The sequence below is a fragment of the Xiphophorus maculatus genome, chromosome 15, assembly GCF_002775205.1.
Source record: "Xiphophorus maculatus strain JP 163 A chromosome 15, X_maculatus-5.0-male, whole genome shotgun sequence".
Lineage (NCBI taxonomy): Eukaryota > Metazoa > Chordata > Actinopteri > Cyprinodontiformes > Poeciliidae > Xiphophorus > Xiphophorus maculatus.
Window position 1 is genome coordinate 13276835 of NC_036457.1, and position 27162 is coordinate 13303996.

The window sequence follows — 27162 nt, forward strand, 5'->3', positions numbered from 1 at the left end:
CTATTTAATGAGACTGTCTTGATAATTAAACAGGATTTACCAATCTGGATGGCTGGCACAGAGTCTGTCTGTTGGTCACACAAAGGACTGATCTCCAAGTCAAATTTCCTTTCCATGTCACCTTCCAGGTCAACAAAGACAGAATTGATAAAAACAGTTGCAACAAGAACAAACAGTGAAATAAAGTGTATAGAGTTGGCATTTTAAAATGCACATCTTCTTCAGCACACCATAATACTAACTCTAGTTTGAAATCTGATATGTGAAAGTTTACTCACCCTGCCTATAAAATTCCTCACACACCCTCTCACTCCATTGCCTGCTCAGCTCCCACTCCCGACATGGGTTACACACATCAGCACATTTCAGGGCAATCTAGAAGAAAATAAGAGAAATGAATACAAGCATGTCACAACAATATGGAGGTCTACTACTAAAGCTGTGTGAGAAAATTATCATTTGGATACCATACAGTTGAATCTACATGCTTACACACACTGTATAAAATTACACACAACCTTTTTCTTCACTGTGACACAAAGAAAAAAATCAGACTAAATGTTTCCCATTTATATGAGCATGGAAATTATTTCAACTCGTTAAATATTGGCATATCAAGATAATTTTATTTTTAATTTCTCTAAGTTTAGAACTTTACATATATTTCCTTAGTATTTAACAGAACTACATTTAAAGCTTCATGACTTGGGTTGAAGGTTTTAGGTATCCTTATCATTACTCTGTAGATGATAACACTCCCATGGAAACACATTCATCTCAGGTACACAGAACCAAACTCTCTTTCCTGAACAGCATACTGGGCGGACATTTCCATGATGTTTATGCTTGCATATAATTACTTCAGGCATCTTAGAGTGTCTCATGTGTCTTTTTATCTGTAAATATCTAGTTTCAAACAGTACATTTGAAGGGGAAAAGGTATACCTGAAGTATGAAATGCCTGTGTGTGGCCAGCTGAAGGTCCATATCCTGGTTGTCCAGATGCTCTCGGAGAGTTATCAGGAATTCGTTTTGTCTGTTGATGTCTGTAGCCAAGATGAGAGAACCCAGCTGCTGCTCTATGTCCTGCCTGTACAGTTAAGGGAGACAAACCAATGAGCTCTACTTCACCTGCTACAAGTTTCATACACCATGCCTTCCCTTTAACAGCCAAATTATCTTATTTTTCCTGGTCAAAGACATTCATGTGAAGACTAAAAGTAAAGCCACATGAAAACCTTTTATTACTTTATCCAGTGAAAATTGCTACTGAGTTCTATTTTCATGCTAAACTTATTTATATGAAAAGAAAACCTACAGCTACAATGAAAATAATAAGAAAAATCCAACCTTTAAATTTAGTGTGTTATTTCAGTGAGAGAGAATAAATACTTATCAGATAGTAAGAGGAAAAGCACTCCCTCACACTAAAACTTCCCAAAAGGGTTCACCTTGACTTCATGGGTGTCCAAGGTTTTTAGTGTACTGTGTTTGTTAAAATTAGATTTGCAATGTGCAAAACAGTAACATATTCCAAACATTAATGCGTAAACTTTAAGTAATTGCAGTGCTTTTAGGACATACAATCTAGTAAAAAGGTGGTGGGAGATATGCATGGTTTTTGTAGATAACAAGATATCCTTCTAAATAAGGTAGAAAACTTGCCCAAAAGATCAGATTCTAAAAGTATATAAAAACAGTAAACCTAAAAAGAAGATTTCTAAAACCAAATCATAAAATATTCTGATTAAAAATCAGATGACGTAAGGTGAGTGTTCTTACGACATGTCAGCCGGCAGGTGGCTCAGCAGACCAGACTCTCGGAGCATGCCCACGGTGGATCTCCAGTGGTGGCTCTCCAGCACAGAGGTGTTCTGTACAGCAGGAATGTCATTCAGTCTCTGCTCCCCTGACACTAAACACACCACAGGTAAACCCAGATGCTGACACCAATCCACCTGCTTGTGTTTACCTGGTAGAGGGATGCCAGGTGGTGTCTGGTTTTAATGAGAAAAGGCTGGTTGACTCCAGGGTGATCCACGTCATGAGCTGCTGCTGCCATCAGACCCAGGAACACATCCAGAGGAGTCAGCTGCTCCGCCAGCTGCAAAACACAAATGATCTGAGAATCTCCAAGCGAGATCCTTGTGAAAAATCTAATTGAGAAATCATTGCTAATCTAAATTCTTAGTGTCTATTTTGTCAAACGTTCAATTTCTGGTTAATGTAAAGTTTATTTAAGTTGTCAAATAACCCAAAGCATGTGAGCAAAACCTTTAAATAAAACATGTCAAATTTGAAAGATACTAAAAACAAATTTTTTTTGACAATTAGGAAGCAAGATTAGATTGGGTCCTTGTCCCACCTTGTTTGCCACGGTTACAGTAACAATAAGACTTTCACAACTGCTTTGACTCTACATTTGGGTAAGTTTAGGTAAGAAGCAAGGGTAACACTTTATTTGATAGGTTGTGAAAAAGGCTGTCATGACACTGACATAAACATGACATAACACCTGTCACGAACATGAGTAAGTCTTCATGAATATTTATGACTGTTGTCATAAAGTGTCACTCGGTAAATTATTCAAAATGTCTTTGTTATGACAACTTGTCATTAACCAAGAAATCATGATCTGACATAAATTTGTTATAAAAGTATTACTGATTAAACTTTAAAAATTATGTAGTTTTATGTTATTAATGCTGAAGTTTAATCGGTAATACTTTTATAACAAATTTATGTCAGATCATGATTTCTTGGTTAATGTCAAGTTGTCACAACAAAGACATTTTGAATAATGTAACTTTGTATTAAAAGTGTCATGATTTACCAAATGACACTTTATGACAACAGTCATAAATATTCATGAAGACTTACTCATGTTCATGACAGTGTTATGTCATGTTTATGACAGTGTCATGACAGCCTTTTTCACAACCTGGCAAATAAAGTGTTAACAAAGCAAATCTGTTTCTTGACAAGTGAAAATCAACTAGCACCTGCCAATAGTTCAATGTCCAATTTTCTTGAATTTCCCATTTTGAAGAATGGCTAAGAGAAATGGGATCGTTAGTCATGTCTTATCTAAATTTGGTTTACTTCCAAATTTATCTAAAAAAAACAAAGCTGACGTCGTTACAGGTGGCCAAAGATCCAGCCTCATTATGCATCATAGCATGAAGTATTGATTAGTGAAAATGCAGACTTGCTTTTTCTCAGAGAGTGTGTGTTATCTTCAACATACAGGTTAGCGTGCCGTATTGAATTTCATTTAGTGCTTTTAACAAAATAGATTAATCACAAAGTGCCTCTTGGAGCAACAAAAGCAATTACTGAATAAGGGGAAAGATGCAGAGACGCTTAATCTGGTCAGAGGGCTTCAGAAAAATCTCTGAGCTCTAGATGGATGTGTCACTGAGTACAAGTGAGCGGGAGACGTCCCTGTGGGAGCACAGCTAATAGATTATGTCAAGGAGAAGCTCAGGCCAGCTGAAGCTTTGCAGTATGGGCATGACAGGAAAAGAGTGTGTTTACCTTGGTCTCTTTTATGTAGCAGTACATGGCTTGAGTAACATCAGCAGCATGAACAGCATTATGATACGGATTGTGGGAATGGTAATCTTCCTGCACCATTCCTGCAAAACATTGTAAATTATCAATAAGCACTGATTGTAATACAACAAATCTACAAGGTCTCTGTTTATTCTGGTTAGTTGAAACAAATGATAATGCAGGCATTATTCTCATAGAATTATATTGGGAAATATGTTAAGTATTTGGTATAAAAAAAATACCCACACTAAAAACACCAAAAACATAGCAACTCTTTCAGAGAATTTTAAAAGGGTCACATTATTACCAAAACTGTTCAGTAAAAAAAAGCAAGAATTTGGTCATAAGTCCTTTTTATGTTAGATATTTACAGCTCCACTTCTGGTTTATTTATCACAATTATTTTTATTAATTATAATTGTTATTTATATGCTTATGTTTTATTGGTTGTTATAATCAATATTTCACTGAATAAATTTTGGTTGATTTTATATTTAGTGAAGCACTTCGGCCAGCTATTTAAATGTGCTATAAATATAGTCTCACTGTGAATGAGTCTAATAGACTCTACATAAACCGTTTTAAAGCTGTCAACTAGCAGTCATGTCAATTTAAACGTCAACTAATGTAAACTAGGAAGAAGAAATGATAAAGACATTATTTTAGTTGTCATTGCTGGAAGAGCAAGCAAACATAGCAGCAAAAGTCTTCTGCTAGCTTACCAAGAAACCTGTGTAGTTTAACCATGTCCAGCTGGAAGTGGTGAATCAATCCACAAACATTGAAGAGATGGCACATCAGAGTCACAAGACTGTTACCTACACAGATAAATTGTAAACAATAATTGTATCTTTCAATCCATTGGACTATACAAACATAATCATCCCCAAACATAAAAAAGGCATATAGACTTGGATCGTGATAAAATACATAATAGAACATAGATTTAGCTGGTGAAGGACATTGTTAAACTGACGGACGAGCAGTCATGTCAGATTAAAATAATCTCACCATTTGTAAGACGATCGAAGAGGAAAATGTCAAAGTTCCATGTGTCTACTTTTGAGAGCATGTGCTGTGAAGACAGATATTTATAAGAGTTGATTTGTTATTCGCAAAAGATCTTAAAAATTATATGTGCATCTTTGTTTGCGTGGTAATGCGTTTTTGTGCCCTCACAGCTGCCTGTCCCAAGTAGTCATCATCCAGCAAGTGCAGGGACCCGGGAGTGTGAGGCATTAATCCCCTCAACAACCTGGAGGCATGGCAGTATCTCTGGAAGCTTAACAGACGCTTCAGCTTTCTCCTTGTGCCGGACTCGACCTCCCCTGGCCGTGAATTTGCTAAATTAAAAAAAATTAATAAATAAAAATTGCATTTAAAAAATTGTAAAAGTCAAACCATCTTCATTGATGCATCATAATGTCTTTCATCTATCTATACATCTATCTATAAAATAATCAATATTTAAATAGTAAACAGTTTAAACCATGGTCTCATGGACGTGAACATAAAATATATGAGTCAATTAGGAATCGTACTTTTCAGGATCCGCAGATCGATCGGCGGGTAAGAACCTCGTCTCTCAGCCAGCAACACACCAGCATGACCGGCGTTCAGCCTGCCATCAGCTATCAGAAAGGAAGAGAAGAGCCAGATTTTTAAAAAAAAACAGCAAGAATAAATAAAAAGATAAAATGGTAACACAACAAGTGAAGTGTCAGTAGTGTTTTAAAAGGATAATATTGCTGCATGTATATATATAAAATATGAATTCATAAATCTTCATGCAGCAATCATTCTTGTCCAAACCCAATATTTTCTAAGCAAGAAGTCTAATTAGTCAAAAAGGTACGCAAGTACCTGACAGTCGTTTTTTGATCAAACAACACAATGCGTACATACATGTGACCCTAAATTATATCATGTTTAAGTAGTGTTAGAAATTATTGATTTTTTTAATTATTCAAAAATATCTCCAGGCCTTTACTTGCTGGGGAAGCTCTAGATATAGGAACAAACAACAGCAACAAATAACAGAGAATCCTGAAGAAAATATGAGCAATTCACACACCCAGAGGCCAGCGACAAACAAGATAAAACAGAATGAGGTCTCAAATCATGGTACACACACACACACACACACAAAATCTTCACTTGAACAGTCTGAAAACTATGGGGATAATGAATAATTTATAGATCAGCAGTTAGGAACTGGAGCGTAGTTTATCCCTAAGGTTGCCAGTTCACATCACCTCAGTGACTGCCGTTAAAAGCAGCTGGCAATGGCTTTGCTGTCACTGTGGCAACTGCCGGGACGTGCCAGATCCCGCCTTCAAAGTGCAGCCTCAGAAATCATTCAGAATGGAAGAAGTAAGGCATCACTTTTGTCAACTTTGGAGAAAACTGGTACAACTTCCTACTTTGGCATGCACAGCAGCATGAACAAATACACAGAAAAGTGACTCATCGTTGTCAAATGGCCTACTTTAGGCAACAAAAGAAGCAAACGGGGAAGAACAGTTTTTTGTTTAATCCAGAGCGTTGGCAGAGAAGACGAGGACAAAATACATCTTCTGGTAAACAGGCCAGAAACACATCACACCTCCAGATTACAGACAACCACATTCATTCACACAATCAGCCTCCTCCAGCTCTCTGTAGCACTTGATTCTTCTCCTTTCTCTGCTCCATTTTCCCCCAATTCTTCTTTTAGTTCTGGTTCCTGTGTTTACATCCTCTTCCTTCGATCTGATCCAATGCTTCCGTCTCGCCAGCCGCCTCTCTCCTCTGTCCCTTTCTCTTCCCTTAGCTTGGCAGTAACTAGGTCATTGTTTTCATGTGGCACAGAACTGGGTCATTTACGATAAAAATGCGAGTCAATCAGAAAGTGTGCTTAAGGAAGCGCCAACATGCTCAAACATTAACACTCATTTGGTATGTGTACACACACTTACAAATGAGGTTAAATCCCAGTTTGAGAAGCAAAAACATGAGTGTACATTTGGCACACATACTGACACATGGAGCTGATCGAAATATGCAGGCTTCACTGTGTCTGTGGGTGTTAGTGGCACAAACTGTGGTTTGGTGTTGTTTTTACTTTTTAAAATGATGCCATACTGAGCGATGCTAAAACTCAAATCTACCTGCTGTGAATACACAGAAGCCTGCAGCTGTTGCTCCTTTATTTACATGCATGTGATGCATCTATACAGCTATATGTTAATAATAAACTATAAAAACTATTGTGTAAACTATAGCTGAGTCTGAGATTAATACACAATCAATAAGAAGACGCAGAACTTCTCATTTTCTTACTTTGACATTAAATCAGATATAAACTTTCTTAAATCTTCTAAAGGTCAGTGAAGGTGGAAAAATTATTTTCCTGGAATATTAAGTTGTTTCTCCACCATTAGCACATTGAGCAACATTGATTGGCAGCACTAAGATCCTTCTCCTGGCTCTGATTGGTTGTGTTCGTTATGGTCAAATTTGAAGTGATCGTTTTTAAAAACTTTGGTCCATTTTTCAGTCCATGGCTATCGTACTATGTTATAGCTTGTGCATATCATCCTACAAATCTGGCTTTTCCCAAATAATTAGCGTTTGCCTTCTACAATTACTGTTTTGGCTGCTGCAGCCTCCAGTCCATATTTGAATCGTGAGTTCAGCTGAAACACTATCATTAAATCACAGGTGATTTGAAGGAAATCACTAGGCATGAAGCAGAACAACTTTTGCTTCACGTTTTGTCCAAACGCAACCAACTGCAACAAAACATGTTGAGAAAATAATTTGTCAATGCTTCATATCAAAACAGACAGTAAACATGCCAGTGTTAGACTAGCAGATCACCCATCTGCTTCACATGAAAATATCGTCAACTGATCAAAATGTGAGTTCATAGAAGATTCCATCTTTATGGGTAAAATCAGATATTAAAAACATTGTAGAGTATCCTTCTGAAACTTGCTGTTGCTGTCAAGAAAACAACTGCAGACTCACAGAATGCTAATGACGACCAGGTGATCCTGATAAAATGTAGTCTAAAAGATGGATAATAAAATTGTCTGGGTTAATTTTTTTGATGACTTGTTTAAAGAAAATTCATTCCAAATTTAAATTTAAGAAGTTACATGAAGAAGTTTTCTTACATGTAAAAAAGAGACACAAAAAATAATTTTTCTGTTGATTTTTTTCTCCAAAACCTGAACTTTGAGTCTTCTTAGTCATTTATTATCCTGACAACATTAAATGTCTCAGTGACCATCACTGCATATCTGATTAAATCTCACAGTACCTAGAAACAATAGGCCTACAATATCAAAAGCCTTTCACCCCTTTAAAAGACATGATCACATGAGGTTATTACAGTTCAAGGGAAAAGTCTATAGAAAATTCTCCATCCTCCACCTTATGAGTCACTGCAGGGAATTTCCCACAGAATTAATCATAATTTCAGCATAAAATTTCCTGTGATTGACAGATTACTTACAATACTGCCAGCAGAGCCTGTAAGTGTCAAGTCTAATGTGTCTAAGTTTACCATTTTCCTTTTTAAAACCTATATTCTTGACTGAATCTACGTCAGTGTCATAGGGACAACTGCAGCTTAGCAGATGGTACCACAGCTTCATTTATTGGAAACTCCGGCTCTAACCGCCCCAAATCCCTCGTTTCTCTGTCTCTTCTACTCAGCTGTCTTAACGCCTCCAAGCGTCCACCTACGTCATTCATAAACATACGGCCAGAGGCATGCTTGTCAGAGTTAATCTGTCACACACGCACCTATGGACTTGTCAAATCTGCAAATATGAACACAAGCAGGACAAAAGAGGGAGATCTAATTTTAAGTTCTGCGAGAAGCCAAACAAAAAACTCGAGATTAAATTGTGAATCTTAAAAATGAGCTGCACAAATGTCCTTAAATTGCTTTTTAAGACCAAAACCGTCACACTGTTAAGAATTTTAATAGGTCACAAATCTTAAGCTATTATTGTCTTGTCTGAGGCAGCATGAACTGCTGCTTGATTAAACTTAATCAGACACATTATGAATTTATCAGATGTGTCTTCCACAAGCTTAACTCTGTTATGAATTGTTATGGATTCTTTACCTTCCACATGTGTATTGCTGTTTTCTGTGACCTGCTTGATCTCTTTGACCTCGTCAACCTCCTCCTGTTCTTCTTCCACCCAACTCCTGCCTTCACTTCTCTCCGGCCCCCGAGGGTCTCCTCTGCGAGTTCTCCAGGCTGCCCTGAGCTGACGGATCAGAGTGGGAAGTTCCAGGGCCAGCGACAGGCCAGCACAAGTAACAGGAGGAGTCCATACTCGTGAGCCAGGAGGCTCGTCGGGACAGACCCCGACACCGAGACCAGAGTCCTGCATCCTGAGATCTGGACCCCAGAGCCTCTCCAGTACCGGCATTGTAATACCACAAAGAAATTAATGGTGCAGAGACGAGAGGATGACGGTGACAAGGAAACATTGAAGAAGGAACAGCCCACCATCAGTTTAGAATGACAGATAATATGGGGGACTAACTAAGACTGAAAAAACTCTGGAATCAGCATATCAAAGACCGCCTGGAGAGATGGGATCAATAGCATGGGGACAGATTTATAGGAAGTAAAGCAATCCAAAACAAAAGAGAAGAGGAGGAAAGTCCAAAAAGCAAGAGAATAATCCGTCGGTATCCTTTTCTCTCTCTCTCAGAGTCCAGAACTGATATTCTGCTCCCTCCTTCTGACACATACTTACTCATCTCCACGGTCCCTCTCAGTCTGCGCTGTTGAGTCTAAAGGCCCCTCCTTTCTCAGCTCAGAGCTCATTTCACATTCTCACTCAACCAATACACTGCTACCCAAACATGCTGCCAGCCCGACTAGTACCATGCAAACAAATTAATGCTTTCCCCACACATTTGCCTTTCTAGCAATAATTTATATAACATCAATCAAACAATTAAAATTGAACAAGAGATTAAGTCCACCTTTTTACAAAAATATTTGATCTAAAATATAGAAATGCAAACACCAGGATGTGCATTAAAATGTAAATATCACCCCCTCCCCAAACCTGTTTTGCTAAACTCAAATTGAAAATATATATATATATTCTGTTCATTGTTTAAAATAAAAGGACATACTGTTACTTCAGATAGACTTAAATATATAATTCAATTTAAAGTTGCCATTTGATTTTACTAAAAATTGTGCACTGACAGCAAGAACACATTGGGCATTGAAGAGTGAATTTCAATTGCAGAGTTTCACTAAATATAAGGGAATTAAACTGCACAGAAGTACAAAACTGATCCTGTTTCAAATGTATTTGGGTTGATGACATCACAAAAGCCACATGATTTGAGGGGATCAGCAGAAGTAAGCACACACTGTTGACTTCTGAAAGGTTATAGAAGAGATTCTGAAGCATTTGAGTTATAAGGGGTTCAACCCGACTGGTTAAGGCAGGCTTACTTCAAACATTTCTCTCCTTCTGTGTGTTTTATAGTTAGCCACATTTTTCTGAAGTACAGATATGGCTTATACATATTGCCTCAGAAAGAAAGATGTGTTCAAAGAAAGGAAAATGAGAATACAGATTAAAAGTAACAACATATGAACCTGCTCAAAAGAACTCTAATCAGTTGTTTTATGCTTTATGTGATGAGGGTATGTTTCATCTTGATTAAATTACAAATGACATCAAAATCAAAATAAATAGAAAAAACTGACAATTACATGATGTTCAACTGTAAACAAACAATATTTAAAGTTAGTAAGTTAAACACTCAGCAGATGATTAAATGGAATAAATGGAGTGAAATTCATGAATGAAAAAAAATCCAACCATAATCTTCAGCAAGATTGTTAAAATTGCATGAAAATAGATCAGCAGACCTGCTCCACAATATGGACCACAGTGCAAATGACGGTCAAGTGCAGACAAATGTACTGGCACACTCACTGACGTACACACTCAGCCATCCACATGGCCTTGAACATCACATATCAGACGCAAGAAGTTAGGAACAAGAAATTATTCTAGTAAAAGCTGTAAGACTAAGAAACAGCCTGGGAAAAATGGAAAAGGAAGCAGGGAGATCATATAAAACACAAAAGCACCATGGCAACATATAGTTGTTTATAATTGATTGCTCACAACTCTTAAGAGTAAAATATGGAATTTGTTGCTTTCTGTGCAGTTTATGGGAATAGTCAAACAACTAATGAAGTAATCTAGTTAAACAAGATTCTCCATATCACCCCTGTAACTTGATGTTTTTGTCTACGCAGATATTTTAACTCAGTGTTTAAATAATAATGTTCAAGATGATTAAAGACAGACACATAAAAATATACAATAGATTTCACATCTATTTGGCAAAGTAAAGAACATATATTGTCCATTAGCAGCATAAATTCAATGTAGTTGAAAAATGCTAACTCCAAAGAAAGAAAGCAGATAACGAGGTCGGTGGAAGTCTTGTTTAATAAACTCAGGCGGGGAGAGGACTGCTGGCTCCAAAGCTATTTTTGCAAATCCTTCCTTCAAAGACTAAACATGGCCGTAATAGTTGCTAAAGACAGAGAAGCTTACACAAATGGGACAGTGTGTTGATTCATTTGTTTTTGGTCCACGTTTAAACCTGAATTGGTCACACTTTTTGACAGGTCAGGGCAACAAATTCAGCCTTTAAAAACTATGTTAATGTGCTCTTGCAAGAATGTGCACATTTTAAAACTCAGGTCATATACAGGTTTTATGTTGCAGTATTTAGGGCTTTACATCAATAACATTCTTAACCCACACTTTAGATATTGGTTAAAAACTTAAAAACTCATGTCTGCTAATGCAGATTACATATTTAGGAGTTTGCTGAATGAATTAAGCCTTCAGGAACCAAACTCTACATTTCAAATGGAAAACTGTCCTCATCACTTTCTGTCCTCCAGAATGGTTCGGACAGTTCTGGGCCTTGAGGGGCCAGTGTCCTGCATGTTTTAGATGTTGCTCAGCTAAACCCTCATAATTTAAATAAACGTCTACAGCAGGCCCTTGCTGAACTTGGTGACATGCCAAAGAGATAATTCAACTGTCTGATTCTGGTGTGGTAGAGCAGAAACACAGCCAAACTAAAGCTGTGAGATACTGAAAGAGCTTTTACTGGAGCTTTTTTGTCATGAGTTTTTACTGGATTCATTTGATCTTTATTTTTCAACTCTCCTCCTTTAAAATACTTTGTAAGCCACTAATACAGGAGTTTTTTTGCTTCATAAATGTTTCCTTCTGTCAGTGTAACAGCACAGGAAGATATGTGAAGATATATATTTGTCATGTGCACGATCTCTATTGGTAGAGGATATATCAGTGAGTGATGTCACCCAATTTGGCTATTTAATGGATTGAATGAACTTTAAAATAATTAGTTACAATTTGCGACAAAAGCTATATAAATTTTCAAAACAAAATTACTTATTTTTAAAAATATCTGCAAAAGCAACTTTGCTCAGATTTTGGAATAAGAGAAAAACAATCTCATTTGGTTTAAGGTTTTAAAATAAAGAAAATCAAAACTTTTACATAGTTTTGTTTGCACAAATCATACAGTTTGTGTTTGTAATGCAAAAAATCTGGAAAAGGCCTTCAAAGTCTGATCTCTCTTGCCCATTAATTTAAAGATTTATTAAAAATGTTGCTCACTAAGATGTGGTTTGGAGTCACAGCTACCGTATTAGTCTACTGACCTAAGTCCTGACACATTGCAAAATGTACTGAAAGACAAAGTACATGCAAAACAAGTACAATTAGGTCAATTAGGTCAAAGCTCATATGGGCATTATATGAGCATATACAGTGATTGCAAGTGTATGTTTCTGTTTCACTTAGATATTATGCTGGATAAAAGGTAAGTGAATCCACACCAAACTACAGTGTGTTGCACACAGTGTGTCTCTCACTTTTGCACAGACCTGTTCCAGAGCATCAAAAGTTCTTACCCAGCATGCGAACCTGTATGACATTCTGCTCCAACCATTTAAATGCGACACCTCCACACCTCTGTGGCAAAGAGAAAGATGGAAGAAGACAGAAAAAAAAGAGAGGCCTATGTTAGTATTGCTTTTGCTAAATGCCTTCAGAGACCAACAGTGACCCTATGAACAAATAAACGGTGTGTTAAAAGTCATGAGAGAGCCTTCTTGACCTCATTTGATGCCTGGAAAGCAGGGACAACTTAACCTGCAAGCTGTTATATTTATTCTGCTATTAATTTAAACCAAATTATTAATGTGTAAAACATAAATAATTTTAGTTGTTTAACCAACTTTTACGTATGACTTTCTTCAATTAGGTCAAATTTACATTTTTACTGCATCATGATCCAATTCTGAGTGTACACAATCAAATGTAATATTTTAAATTACTAATCTAATTAACTTAATTTAAAATATCCATATTATTTGTCATGACCACAGGAATTGCTAAAAACTGAGTGATGAGCTGCACTTAGTGATCCTGGCATCTACAGCTCCTGTATCAACACGCCTGTGTTTGGACCAATGACACTGGAAAAAGTGGGTCAAGCGGCACAGTGCCACACTGCCAATGATCTGCACATTAATCACATGCTTCCACATGACTCAGCCTCTTGGACAGTGGGCTTATTTTAGTGATTCAAAGGTGTGTTTGTAATCAATTCAGGTCACAAGATAATTATGGTTTTATACTTCCTGTAGCAAATTCTAATAACAGAATACAGAAAACAGGACACAGGTTACAACATCCTATTCAGTTCACTACAAGACAATATACTGTATGAATATCTGAAATGATCAACACTATTATAGAAAAAGACTGTGAATCAAAGTGACGTTTTCTCCAAAATACGTTTTGAATTCAAGCTTACGTTTGGCCAGTCTTATAACAAAGTCTATTGAATTGCGACCTTGATTTTATAAACCTTCAACAGCTGAAACTAGAACTTCCTGATGCTGCTCTTTGACAGAAAATGTGCAAAGTCTTGTAGAATAGGGAAATGCTTATTTCTTGTGAACAATGGTTTGTTTGTCTTTGAATTATGATGTTGCTCACTGTATCCTGATTAAGATCAGGCTATTATGGATCAAGTCCTGTCTTGCACTACAAGGAGACTTGGCTTATAAAAGTAGTCATTCTCCTTCAACTTTTCCATTTTATGTCCCTCTGCAATCTCAAAATAAAATCTTATTCACAAACAAACTTAAAATAATGCGTGTTTTTTCACTTATTATACCCTTTACATTAAAACCCTAAAAGAGAATCGAGTTCAATCAATAGGCTTCAAAAGTCACCTTGTTAGTTAATACAGGAGAGCATTCATCTGAAAAGCAGCCAAGAGGCCCATGGTAACTCCGGGGATACTGCAGAAAGCCACGGTTCAAGTGGGAGAATCTGCTGGATGGAAAATTATTATGGTAGTTGTTACTTCCACATAACTAGATGTTATGGGAGAGTGGTGAGAAGAAACCGTTAACACTAGAAACCAAAAAGAAATCCAATTTGCATGTTGACACAATCTATATAGGAGACATAGCTAGTATGTGGCAAAATGTGTTCTGGTTAGATGACACTACATGGTAATTTCATATGCAAAGCACTATGTACGGCTGCAAACAAACACTGCACATGACCCTGAGCACAATACCCCCACCATGCAATGTGGTGGTGGCAGTAGCATGTACTGGAAAGATGCAGAGATGATGAGAAAATTGGTGGCGCTAAATACAGGGCAGTCATCTTCCAGAAACACAATAAATAACGCAGCCAACTGAGGATCAGTGACTTGAAAACTGATGTTCACAGATGCTCCCCATCTAAAACTGACTGAGCTAAAGCTGCCTTGCAAAGCAGGATTTCAGTTTGTCGATGAGTGAAGCTAGTAGATGCCCCTCAATAAGTTGGTTCTAAACACTGTCTTGGGGGACCAGAACACAAATGCATGCCATAGTTTATGGACTTTTTATTGTAAAAGGTTTTTACACACCATCAGAGGCATTCCCCCCACTCTAAGAGCTCATCAATAACACCCTTAATATTATATTGTAATGCATCTGGCGGTGTGCAACAGGGGAAGCTATTGTGAGGACCAGTGAAAAATTTCAATTCATCATAGGTCATGTATAATAACAGCTGCCATAACTAAAACATTTTGTGTATGTGAATAGTGGATGAAGGTGAAAGAGGACTAAGTGCACTGAGCTGTGGTATTTTAGCCACATGAGGGCAGACATGCACACATTGGTATTTTGACTGTAGTCTGATAAACTCACTGGGCCAATGAACATCCAACAAATCATCCGTTATCCGCTAGTGTTCAGTCTCAGCCCTCCAGAGGAAGACCCGTGTACCTTGAGCAAGAGGATTTACATGTGAGCTAGCACACACTGTTTACTGGCAGGCAGGAAGTGGGTGGATGGAGGAAACCCAGACGCAGTGACTGATCACTCATCCTCCCCACGTGGTTATGGCATGTTTACAGGACAGCAGCCTGGGTTTTTTCCTCTCTATTCGGATGCAATGTTATTCATATCAACCTACCACCAGAACTCTCTACCCCCTCTTTTGTGTGCTTATGTTATTCAGAGTCATTCAAACTAAAGCTATGTTCACAAAAATGTTCATGAGACATGTTCTCATGCAAAATATGAAGCTCTACACAATCACTTTACCTTCATAAGTCTAAATTATCCTACTAATATTGCACCTTTATACTTTTAGATTAATATAAAAAGAACAGATTCTTTTATAAGTGAACATTTTTTACATAACTCTGATTCCTTTAATGTCTCACTAGCTGTTCAGGCATAGTAAAATCTGTTACTTCTGCACCTTTGGTCAGCCGGCTAATAAAAAAAAGCTACAACTTTTGCTTTTGCTTTTCACGCAATTAAAATTAAGAAATTTGGTTGTTTGAAATATTCATCAGAGTTTTAAACTACAGTTTGCAAGCTACAAGCTGCCTGGTGAGCTTTTCAAATAAAACTACACATATTTATGTTAGATCTTTGTGATTATAGTGGAATCATAATAGTTTCATGCAAGAATATTATGACAATCTGATAAGACTTTTTCCCACTTGCCATCAGACTGCTGAACTCTTAACTGGACTGCACTCAAAAACTGGTCTCCACTTCATACCTTGCACATATACATAGCTAAATGACTTCTATTTTACTGTCATTCCTGCACTTTATATTTTATATTTAGATTTATATCCCGGAGTAACCTCATAACATTAGAACCTCAAAACATTGTTCTGAGGCGTATGCAACGAAATTTCGTTCTGTATACACCCTGTGCATGCAAAATGATAATAAAGTCAGTCTAAGTCTAAGTCTAAGTAATGAGTTTTATGAAAAATTATATAAAATGATGATGACATGTTTAAAAGTCCTCATGAGGAAATGCGTGTCTTCTAAATGTAGGAAAAATTGGCAGCTAATATTTAACAATTAATAATTTATCAAGATTGTATGTACAACCCCTGGCAAAAAGTATGGAATCACCAGTCTTGGATGAGCACTCATTCAGACATTTCATGCTGTAAAACAAACTCAGATCAAAAACATGATACAATATTAAGGTCGTTCCAAAGTGCAACTCGTTGGCCTTCAGGAACACTCAAAGAAATGAAGAGAAAACATTGTGGAAGTCAGTGAATGATACTTTAATTGACCAAACACAGGGAAATAAATATGGAATCACTCAATTCTGAGGAAAAAAGTATGGAATCATGAAAAACGCATAAACAAAAGACCATTCAAAATACATCACTAGTATTTAGTTGCACCACCTTTGGCTTTTATAACAGCTTTCAGTCTGTGAGGCATGGACTTGATGAGTGACAAACAGTATTCTGCATCAATTTGGTGCCAACTCTCTTTGATAGCAGTTGCCAGATCAGCTTTGCTGGTTGGACCCTTCTTGTGGACCATTTTTTTCAATCTCCACCACAGGTTTTCAATTGGGTTGAGATCTGGACTATTTGCAGGCCATGACATCGACTGAATGTGTCTTTCTTCAAGGAATGCCTTCACTGTTTTTGCCCGATGGCACGATGCATTGTCATCTTGGAAAATTATTTCATCATCACCAAACATCTGTTCAATTGAAGGGATGAGAAAACTGTCCAAAATGTCAATGTAAACTTGTGCATTGATAGAAGAATTAACCACAGTAATCTCCCCAGTGCCTTTGCCTGACATGCAGCCCCATATCATCAAGGACTGTGGAAATTTGGTTGTTTTCTTCAGGCAGGCCTCTTCATAAATCTCACTGGAACGGCACCAAACAAAAGTTCCAGCATCATCACCTTGTCCAATGCAGATTCTTGACTCATCACTGAAGACAACTTTCATCCAGTCATCCACAGTCCATGATTGCCTCTCCTTAGCCCATTGGAGTCTCGTTCTTTTATGTTTAGGTGTCAATGCTGGTTTTCGTTTAGCTTTCCTGTATTGAAATCCCATCTCCTTTAGGCGATTTCTTACGGTTCGGTCACATACATTGACTCCAACTTCCTCCCATTTATGCTTCATCTGTTTAGTTGTACTTTTTCGGTTTTCAAGACAAATGGCCTTAAGTTGTTTGTCTTGACGCTTTGATGTCTTTCTTGGTCTACCAGTACGCTTGGCTTTAACAACCATTCCATGCTGTTTGTATTTGGTCCATATCTTGGATACAGCTGACTGTGAACAGCCCACATCTTTAGCAACCATGCGTGAAGGGTTACCTTCCTCAAGAAGTTTCACAATCCTCTCTTTTGTTTCAAGGGACATTTCTCTTGTTGGAGCCATGGTTCTCACCACTCCACTTCGTCCAGCAGCCCTCCAAGGTGTCATGACTGCAGGTGTTTTGAACTGCACACTAACGGGCACATCTAATCTGGGGCAGGTGTCCATTTAGGGAAAGGAAATAGACTGGGTGTGTCCTTTCTTTTCTACCTCCAATTTGAGTGATTCCACACTTTTTTCCTCAGAATTGAGTGATTCCATATTTATTTCCCTGTGCTTGGTCAATAAAAGTATCATTCACTGACTCCCACAATAGTTTCTTTTCATTTCTTTGAGTGTTCCTGAAAGCCAACAAGTTGCACTTTGGAACGACCTTAATATTGTATCATGTTTTTGATCTGAGTTTGTTTTACAGCATGAAATGTCTGAATGAGTGCTCATCCAAGACTGGTGATTCCATACTTTTTGCCAGGGGTTGTATTTAAGAAGAAATTTGAAAGAATTTCTGAAAAAGAGGTAGTTTTTCTAGAAATGCCATACATACCCTAAATTACAGAATGACATATACAATCATTATATATCCTTTCTTATACATAAAAATGTCTATTTAGACATTAGTTGATGTTTGTACCAAGAACTGACACATAAGTAAACACAAAGAGCAAATCTGTCTTGTTTTATATAAAGTGCCTGCCCTCTGTTTGCATGTTTTCTGCAGCATCTACGCTGCAGGTAGACTGCTGTAAATCTGTCAATGCACTGACGTGACCCATTGCAATAATAATAAACAAGGCCTGCTGTACCCTGTTAGAAAATTAAGCAAATTAAATAAAAATATTAACTTGCCATATATAACCTTAGCAAAAAGGTCATAATGGATGTGAAGCATGCTGTTATATACGATAATATCATAACGCTTTATAATATAAGGGCAAGGATGTAACTTCCTGAGAGCATTATAGATTTAAGTTACCTCGTATCATTGTACAGACTTCACAGGTCATTAAAGTGTAACAGTTATTGTCTATGGGTCTCAGCAGCACCTTCACAATAACATAACACTGTTACTTGTTTCCGGGCACAGCTGTAAATTGGCAGTTTCACCTACCTCGACCATTAAACAGGACATTTAACCATCCCGACTGCTCGCAGAGAACAAGTGAAGGCGACGGAATCTGGCGGCGTGTTTTCATGTCAGGAGAAACGCAGGAGAGCTCCGCATTCAGCAGGAGGAGAATTGACGGAGCCCTAGCTGACACCTGTTTATTATAAAGCCAGTTGTTTCATTCTCCCCTCGTTAGTGACCTTGTTCACCCTGTGTGGGAGCAACAGGAGGCTGTTTAAAGAAAAACCTAGCGGGGTTTTCTCCCGCAGCGCCTGTCCGCGTGCTCTACGTGTGTATTTGATCATGAGCTGAACCGCAGAGAGCGGAGAGGGGAGGGGCTGGTTGTAGCACCAGGGGGGCGGGACTTAAGACAGAGTGGACCAATCAGAGATCGGCAATGTCACAGCTTTCATTAAGATTGGTTGGTTAGAAATGTAGGTAAACAACATGGTTTGTATTATGATTACTACACTGATAAGATTTACTCAAGGTTTATTACCTTAATTAATTACAATTGAAAAGTAAAAGAAGTAAAAAACAAAACATTGAAAGAATAGTAGAACAATTTAGGCATCACGTAAAAACAAAGATTGAAGACAAGTTAAAAATGATCTGATAAATGAATGTTTTACCCTTAAGGTGAAGAATTGTATAGGTTTCAGGAAGTTGATTGTAGAGCTGTGAAAGAGAAATTAAATGATGGCTCAGTATACAGATTTCTGATGCCCAAAGCGGCCTCTGTGGTTCATTCTCTGACATATGAACCATGTCACCATAAACTTTATATTCAAATCCAAGACAGCCTACTGCCTCACACCTATGATTACCAAATGTCTCATTTTAAACCATCTATTTCCTGTTGTTTTCAGGAAATAGATAGGAGCATTTTGGATGACCAGCAACTGCCTGATTGACTTAATGTCATTTAGGACAGAGTACATGACGATGCCTGTCTTACTTGTTCTTGCATGCTTTTTAGCCTTGTTGTGTCTAGTTATATAAAACTGCAATAAGTTCACTAAGACCAACCCAAATTGCTAAAACTTAAATTTTTTCTTTGAAACTTAATTTTTCCAAAAAAAAGAATAGATCTTTAATTAAAAAAAATGTTATTGAGCAGTTAATCATCCTTGACCTTCCAAATTAGTGGATAAAGAGATGGAATTACACATAGGTTAGGTGTAATAAAGAGCAATAACACAACAAATAAGCATTGAATATGCTTATTAATAAGTTTGAGATTACAGTTTAGACAAATTAGTACAGGAAAGTTAGTTCTTCCATGGTTTCTATGTGATTCTCTTTGTGGACAAATCACTAATGCTCAGATTTTAATCTGGCATATTTGGAGGCCAGGTCAACGTCTCAGGCTGTTTGTGCCTCGAGGATTTGAAGTACTAAAATAGAGGTTTTTAAAAGTCTCCATAATAAATCTTTCACAGTTTTCAGTGAATACTCAGACTTTTAATAAAGATCTTATTGTTTAGAATTCTATTCTCTAAGGCACAACAACATCACATGGATATCATTAACTAAACCATATCCAGAAGCAAGTGTACACCCAGTTTTGAACAGTTTGGTCTTTATTTAAGGTGTGAATTATGAAACTGATTATATCAAGGCTTCATGCCATTATAAAGGTTATTCTTCGGTGTCATGGGTGTATATTTATGTTGTGCTACTAATGTTTATATTTTTAAAAAATCTGACTTTTTTCATTGCCTAAACAAGAGTTTTATAACCGTTACAATCCAAGGACCAATATTTGCTCTCACACCAGCTAAATAAAACTCATTTAGAGACACAAATGCAGCATGACCTTTTGAAAGAAGAAAACTTAACAACTCTTATCTGCTATAGTACAGGAGATAAAAGAAATGTTTTAAAGAACAACCACTTTGTCTCTTTTTTGGTTCCAAACTGAAAAAAAACAGAATGGATACATTTTCTTTCATAGGACATTGATATTTATGAAAAAATATGTCAATATTTAATGACAAAAAAAGTCTAAAACAATATTATGTAAAAGAAAAAAAAAAGGAAAAAGTTAAGGCCTGCATTTGTTTATGTTTTAATTGTATATCTTTAATTATATCCAAAAACAGTGGGCTCCTTATCATTTTTAATCAAAGTTATTAAGACCCACTATTTTATCTGAAGCAAGTTTTTAATTTTTTGTCTGTTTAAATATTTTTGCACTTTACTTTCTATACCATGTGGCATAGGTAAATGACAGACAATTCCCTGCACAGTTTAGGACCCAGTCAGCCCGTTCGTCTGCCAGAGAAGGTCACTGTGGTCAGACAATGTTACGACCTTGACGGGCAATGCCTGGTCTGCAACAGTGTTTGCAACACATACCGTGCTTTGTAACATTGTGTGCCTAAGGCAATACTTGGAATTCCCTTCACATGCCTTCAAAGCTATGTCAACCAAAAGACTGTGGGATGTCACTCTCTTCACTTACATAATGTCTGCCTTCTCACGGTCCTAAGGGTCTGGTCTGAACTGGGGAAAAAGTCCTTTCAGTAGGTGGCCTTCTTCTGCCTGGAACCAGTTGCTGAATCTCTCAGGTGTCCAGGAGCTGATGTCTCTGAACACTTAGAAGTTTATAAATCACCTGGAAATATTGCTCCAGATACTTTTGAAATGCATACTCACTTTTATTGTATGAATTAATGTTTCAAAATAGTGTCTAAAACTACATGTGTTGCTGTGTTGGCAAAGATTCTTGTGCAAAGATATTTTTAATCTCAAGTGTTTCCTGATTAATCAAATCTGAAAGGAAATCAGGATGGTACTTATGAAAATAACACAAACAGAAATACAGTTTTCTAATGCCCAAAAGCATTGTGGTCATCAGCGTTACTATGTTACGTAAATTGTCTCCAAACACGGCATACTGACTATTCTTTGGACAAACAGGTTGTAAAATAATTAAGAGGACATTTGTAGATAATGGCAACATTTTATATGCATTATGATCTGTAAAACAAAATTGTTGGGTTGCTTAGTGCAAGAAAAAGAAACCCAAATTTGCTTAGTGCTTATTGGATGATAATGTGGCCAAATAGCGTTGGATAGGGCGGACGGAGGATTGATGTTTGTGCATTTATTGCTGCCACCTGGTGGAAAAAAAAAAAAGAGTGTTACGTTCTTTTCGTTTAACAAAACGCCCTTAGTCTAATCAGTTGGGTTTTTTTTTCCCCGGAGCACTTTTTAGTTACATGTACCCTTTATCATTAATAAATAGCATGTTGTGTCTGCCTGGGCATAACTGGGGTTTGCTTCTCTTTCTAAAAAGTACGGAGGTAAAACATGGCATGAACAATAGTGGTTTGGGAAACCTTTACTGTCTCCATTTATATATTAAAAACTCTTCAAATAAAAAGCAAAAGGTAAATGCAAAGTGGAAGTATTTTTTAATTCTTAATGGCCCTGAGAAGTTTCAGAAATGTCATTGCAGAACGATCTCTGACAAAGAAGCATGATGAACAGAAAAGAAGGGAACAGAAAATTGCCTCTTGTGCCATGTTGTAAGATTTTGTCTTTTCCAAAAGGGATGACAGAGGACAACAACACAGCAAAAATAATGATATTGTATATACAATGCTTTTGCAGAAAAAAAAGAAGGTTTTTATTAAAGACAATAGATCAATGTTTCTCTGGGACAACCTGCTGCTATGTACAAAATTTACAGATTTTAACTGTATTTAGGGAAAAACAAGCAACGGGAAGCATTTAACGTAAAACAGTGCAAATGTACGTAAACAAAAACAACTTTAAAAATTGCATAGAACAGACTTCTGAATATTAATCTCCATGATTTTCCTCAAAGATTTCTATAAGTATGAAGGTAGGTAGACAAAAGTCTGCCTGCTTCAGTATTTGATCACATTTATTTTTTTTTTTTACAAACAATAAAATATCCATGTACAAAAATAGAAGCATTATCTGAACCTCTGTTTAAAGTAACAGTTTTGAAAAGGTTCTCAATCCCAACACATACCAACAACAACAAAAAAGACATATTGAGACAAACAGTTATTGAGAACTCCTTCTCAAAAAAGAAAAGTTAAAAAGACGTACTCAGTAGTTTCTGCAGAAATCTGTTAAGAAGCTTGTTCATCCTTAGTGATGGTCACATGTGACGTGGCATGAGCTTAACCAGTTAATAAATGGCGACGACCCTGACTGCGTCTAGCGTGATGGGAAACCTGCAACAGAAGAACGGGGTTAATATTTCTGAGACAGACGGTGAGGGAAAGGGAATTTGGGTTGTAACTGTGGAAACATACGGGAGTCGTATCTGGGCTGCCAAATGGAGAGAGCTCCAGTGAATTCTCCTTGTCTGAGGAAGTGTTGTGACGGTGCTGAGCAAACTTTTTCTTTAGTGCCAGAGCAATCAGAGCGGCGGGGTCATTCAGCAAAGCAGTATCACACTTAATGCTTCTCCTCCTGACTGGAGTGCCTCCTGGTGATCTGTAGAGAAAACAGACTAATGTTTACCACAAAGCAAATTTTCTGCAACAGTTAATCAAGAAATGTATTGCATGAAAATACTTCAGATTGGAACTTTCAAATTCAAGAACTGCTTTTCTCAAAATCCTTTTAAAATACCTTTGGTGGAACATCAACTCAACTTTTCTCTGGTATCTAAAGAAGGTGTTGTGGAAAAATAATGCAATTTATTACATTTTTTATAATTAATTTATTACTTGGTTATCGCAAGTTCTGATTGGCTGAACAGGTCCCCATAACGACTCCTGCCCCAGAAGTTCTAGCTGCTGCGTGAGACAGCTTCTGTTACTCAGCGAAAAGAGAGACAGAACCAACCAAGAAAACTTCTTTGAAAAGGTCAGAAGATTTCTGGTGACGTATCAGAGGTGGTTCTGAACCTCGGTTCCACTTCCCTCTTTAGTTTTTCCTCACAGATTAAACAAAATTAAGAATTCGTTCAATAATCCCTTTCTTTGGTTTATTTGAAACTTTCAGAAAGATTAGATCTTCAATCAATTGATTTATTATTTGGCACATTCATTCGCTTAGTTTAAAATTACCCAATTCAATTAGGTGTGTAGAGCAGAATTAGTTAATCTGTTTTTTTCCACCTATTTTTGGGGGGGCAGGGGGGGTATTTAATCTCTAATCTAATCAGTGATTAGACCTTTGTATAATGAAAATAAAATTGAATTCCTTAAATCAATTACTATTGTTTTTTTCCCTCAAAATCTAATTTTAAGTGCAAATATTTTTCATTCACAAGTCAACAGATCTTAATTCTGAAAATGTTACACAAAAATTGCCTTTATTCTTTTTAGACACTGCCAAATATAAAGGTGAAAAATTCATCCATCACTCTGCTTCTGAAATACGACACCAAATGATATATTGTAATAAAGTTTTACTTAACTCAATCATGCCACAAGAGAAACGTAGAAAACAAAAGTTATTAAATTGCAATAAACATCAAAAGCTCTCCTTGAGAACTGACCAAAATCTTACCTCTGAACTGAGCGCAGTTTGACTTGATTTAAATCCCTCAGAACGTCCAGCATCGAAGGAATCAGTTTGTTTTCCATGTTTTTGTTGAGCCCTGAGTGCTGGGCTTGAAGCTGACCCTTATTAGAGTTGTTGTTCCTGCGCTGTTTGATCAAATCCATCGCAGATGATTTCTCGCTGAAGGAGCTTTGGCAAGGAGGAGGCAATGGAGGAGGAGGTGGAGGTGCATGACGAGGTGTGGAGGTGAGAGCCGGGAGTGGAGCAGGGGACATCAGAGGTGAAAATGGAGCATTCTGGGTCTCAGTCAGAGCTAAAAAGTAAGGAAAGGTTCATTAAGATCATTATTTTTAGAGTGTTTGGTTTGCAGAAAAATCTTAAATGTACCTGAGGATGGAGCTGCAGTAACTATCATAGCGATCTGAGCCCGAAGCTTGAGCAGTTCACTCTCCAGTTGGGTGATCTTCTGCAGGGCTTCAGGATCAGCCCTCTGTCGCACACACTCTCCTCCTCCTCTTCTCTCAGCTTGATTCTGAGCCAGCCTGGGAAATCTCATCAAGTCTTGACTAAACATGCCATCTTTCTTTGGAGGTAAATGGTTCCTTAAAAATCACACACAATAATATTAGCAGCGTATTACTTTCCTTTTAATCCTGCTATTAAAATACATTTTAATGTGCGTGTATACATTGTGTAAACATGTGGCCACTCTTCATAAAGCTTTAATTATAATTCAGAACTATTAAACTTAATAAGCAGAGCACTGTTAGTCTTTCTTTTGTCAAATATTTAACAAACCTTGTTGTACGATTATAGCAGATAACTGAAACATAATTCCTAGAAACAAATTAGCCCTAAAATTGATGATTATCTACCTTTTATCATAAATAATTAAAAATATTAATGAGAGCTTTCAAAGTTAGATTTATAACCAACTGCAGTCATAGAAATTATTGAACTCTGCAGCTCCTAAAATTAAGCACATATTGCTTTTTTTTTAGTTTATCTTTTTTTTTTTTTTTTACCAGCTACCACTAAATAAGTTTCTAGTTTAATTTGTGTTTTCCTAATATATAAAAACGGGAAAAAAAACAATTATAGATTTTTAAAAAAGCATTTGATCTTCTGATGCATCGTCATAAATAGACATCTTCTGATGTCTATTTATTTCTCATTTTGTACTATTTATTTCTTTATCTTTGTATATTATGTATATACACATAACCTGCATCTTAACTCGAGTCGAGCAAATCTCAATCTCGTTGTAATCTGTTGATGACAATGACAATAAATCTTATCTTATTCATTGTGTACCTGGTTCTGGCAAAGCTCTCCCCCTCGTAGTCAAACACCCACATGACATCTGCAAACGTTGGTATGGCGGGTGCTTCAGCTTCTAACTCAATGTATCCATGGGGCTTATAAGTAATCAACGGGATCTGAGATGAAAAAAAAAGTCACATAGCTAAGCTTCTGAGAGGAAATAGTTATTGTATTATGTTTTTATCCAACTCTAAATATTTTAAGTGTGATTTCTTTGTCAGTAAATGTCAGAAAATGGTAGGAATCTACATAACTTGACTACCTAAGGGTACAGAAAACATTTCTTGTGACCAAAAGGATTCTTAATTAATTAAAACACAAACCCATTAATGTGCAATAGGAAATATATGAACAAATACCTCAGCTCTACAGTGCTCAGTGTGAAAAGTAATTACTGGATCAATTAAGAAAAGCTATTAAGAAAAACAAAGATTGTGTCATTATCTCGAGATAAATACAACTTTATGTTCTAATTACCTGAAAATGGGCACGTGGAGTGGGCTTCAGTGGGAGATTCGTGCCGATCATTCGTACAATGCTGCGATACTGACCGCACAGCTGAGTGTCCCACACAGGAACAAGCTGCAGTCAGGATGAAAGTAAGAAACAAACTTAACAGAAGTTAAATGCGACTTACAGCGGTGAGAAGAGAGATAACAAATATTACAGTTGTTGAGCTGAAACAGGGCTGCAGCGTCAGCAGGCTTACCATTTCTGGAGGTACACCAAAATAGTCCAGGACCATGCGCAGCACATAAAGAATATCCTCTACTAAAGACATGGCAAGGACTTTTTCCTGCTGCAGCTGATGACTGCAAATCTTCTGTTTCTGCTGACAGATTAAGTGTGAGGCCACCACAAAGAGAAGTCACATACCTTACACCTGAAATGACCACATAACACACCCAACTAAGATTTGATGACATAAAATTCCAGAACGCAAAGACAGACATTTTAATGCAGAATAAGCTCACGTTTTTACAAAACAGATCAATCCAAATCATTCATCCAACAAATTCAGTCAATGCATGCTATGGTCTATTTAAAAGGTTAAAAACTTGTATATCATATATTAGCACACATATATAGGGGCATGAAAAAAAAAAAAAAATAATCCAACACAAAATGTCCATAATATCATTTGGAGAGGTTAAAAAAACATCAATAATAATGTGAATGGGCAACTGCATAAATTCAGAAAGAATGTCAGGCTTCAATGTTTTTATGCTGATTGATATGTGTGTGTGTGTGTGTGTGTGTGTGTGTATAATCAGTATTATGCAAGAAGGACAGGACTCTCTTCAATGATGAGAAAATATTAAAACAGAACTACATGAGAGACAACGAAGCAGATATAAAACTGGACAGAAGGCAAATATTTCACCTGCAGCGCTGGTAATGCAAACCCCTTTAAGCTGATGCCATTTTAATCCAAAACATGGTCACAACCAACCTCATTTATTGTTAATGGACAATTTCCATCTGAATGCATCATAAACTGATGGTCAGGAAATCTTTCAGATCTTTAATCATCCTCTTTTAGATTAGTTCAGCTGCAAACCCTGATATTTTCAGATATCAGAGCTAGCAGATAACTTTAAGGGAAAAGAAGTATTGTCCTGACTGAGCACTGCAGTCCCGCAGTGCATGGGGGAAAGCTGCAGAGGTCATCAAAAGTAAGTACCTGAGAACGCCGCAGCGAAGATCAGGTTTCAAAAGTATAAAACATAAGAACTTACCGTCAACTCTTCTTATAGTCACAGAAGCCACATGTTAATAGTCAGGCATCTCCTCAATCCTTTACCGAAATTGAAATTAAGCCAGTTTAGACAAGGCACTTTGTTTCCTCACGCGTTTAAGCAGAACATCCGTAAAGTCAAATAATGCCGCAGTAACA

The 27162-nt window shown here is 37.0% G+C and overlaps 2 protein-coding genes across 9 annotated transcripts in view; both read right to left on the minus strand.

Annotated features, from left to right (window-relative positions):
- The window catches only part of pde7b (phosphodiesterase 7B), a 32776-nt gene extending 14031 nt beyond the window's left edge, over positions 1-18745 (minus strand). For 2 of the 5 annotated variants that reach the window (XR_002754014.1, XM_005800292.2), the window contains exons 1-11: positions 8678-10139; positions 5097-5186; positions 4735-4898; positions 4567-4630; positions 4278-4373; positions 3538-3638; positions 1973-2104; positions 1783-1874; positions 946-1090; positions 279-375; positions 41-121 (exon numbers count right to left, since the gene is read on the minus strand). Coding sequence is in view for 4 of the 5 variants with exons in the window: in XM_005800292.2 (XP_005800349.1) it covers positions 41-121; positions 279-375; positions 946-1090; positions 1783-1874; positions 1973-2104; positions 3538-3638; positions 4278-4373; positions 4567-4630; positions 4735-4898; positions 5097-5186; positions 8678-8990 (1375 nt within the window). In the remaining variant the exon portion in view is untranslated. Of the gene's footprint in view, positions 1-40; positions 122-278; positions 376-945; positions 1091-1782; positions 1875-1972; positions 2105-3537; positions 3639-4277; positions 4374-4566; positions 4631-4734; positions 4899-5096; positions 5187-8677; positions 10140-12565; positions 12627-14875; positions 14924-18446 lie in introns of those variants that run through there. The other 3 variants (XM_023347551.1, XM_023347549.1, XM_023347550.1) reach the window with 3 other exon arrangements.
- Positions 18746-21181: 2436 nt separating this feature from the next.
- On the minus strand, positions 21182-27130 carry mtfr2 (mitochondrial fission regulator 2). 4 transcript variants are annotated; one of them, XR_002754004.1, is made up of 9 exons: positions 27005-27130; positions 25975-26148; positions 25743-25847; positions 25257-25381; positions 24330-24544; positions 23949-24255; positions 22742-22925; positions 22533-22660; positions 21182-21568 (listed from the first exon to the last, which is right to left on the minus strand). XR_002754004.1 is itself a non-coding variant. In XM_023347407.1 (8 exons), the coding sequence occupies exons 2-8, from the start codon at positions 26044-26046 to the stop codon at positions 22607-22609; spliced, it is 1062 nt and encodes a 353-aa protein (XP_023203175.1). In that variant the 5' UTR covers positions 26047-26094; positions 27005-27130; the 3' UTR covers positions 21861-22606. The 4 variants fall into 4 exon arrangements, 3 of the variants coding, with proteins under 3 accessions (XP_023203175.1, XP_023203174.1, XP_023203173.1); XM_023347407.1 differs by lacking the exon at positions 21182-21568 and having other exon boundaries at positions 21861-22660; positions 25975-26094; XM_023347406.1 differs by lacking the exon at positions 21182-21568 and having other exon boundaries at positions 21861-22660; positions 25975-26097.
- Between the last annotated feature and the right edge of the window lie 32 nt (positions 27131-27162).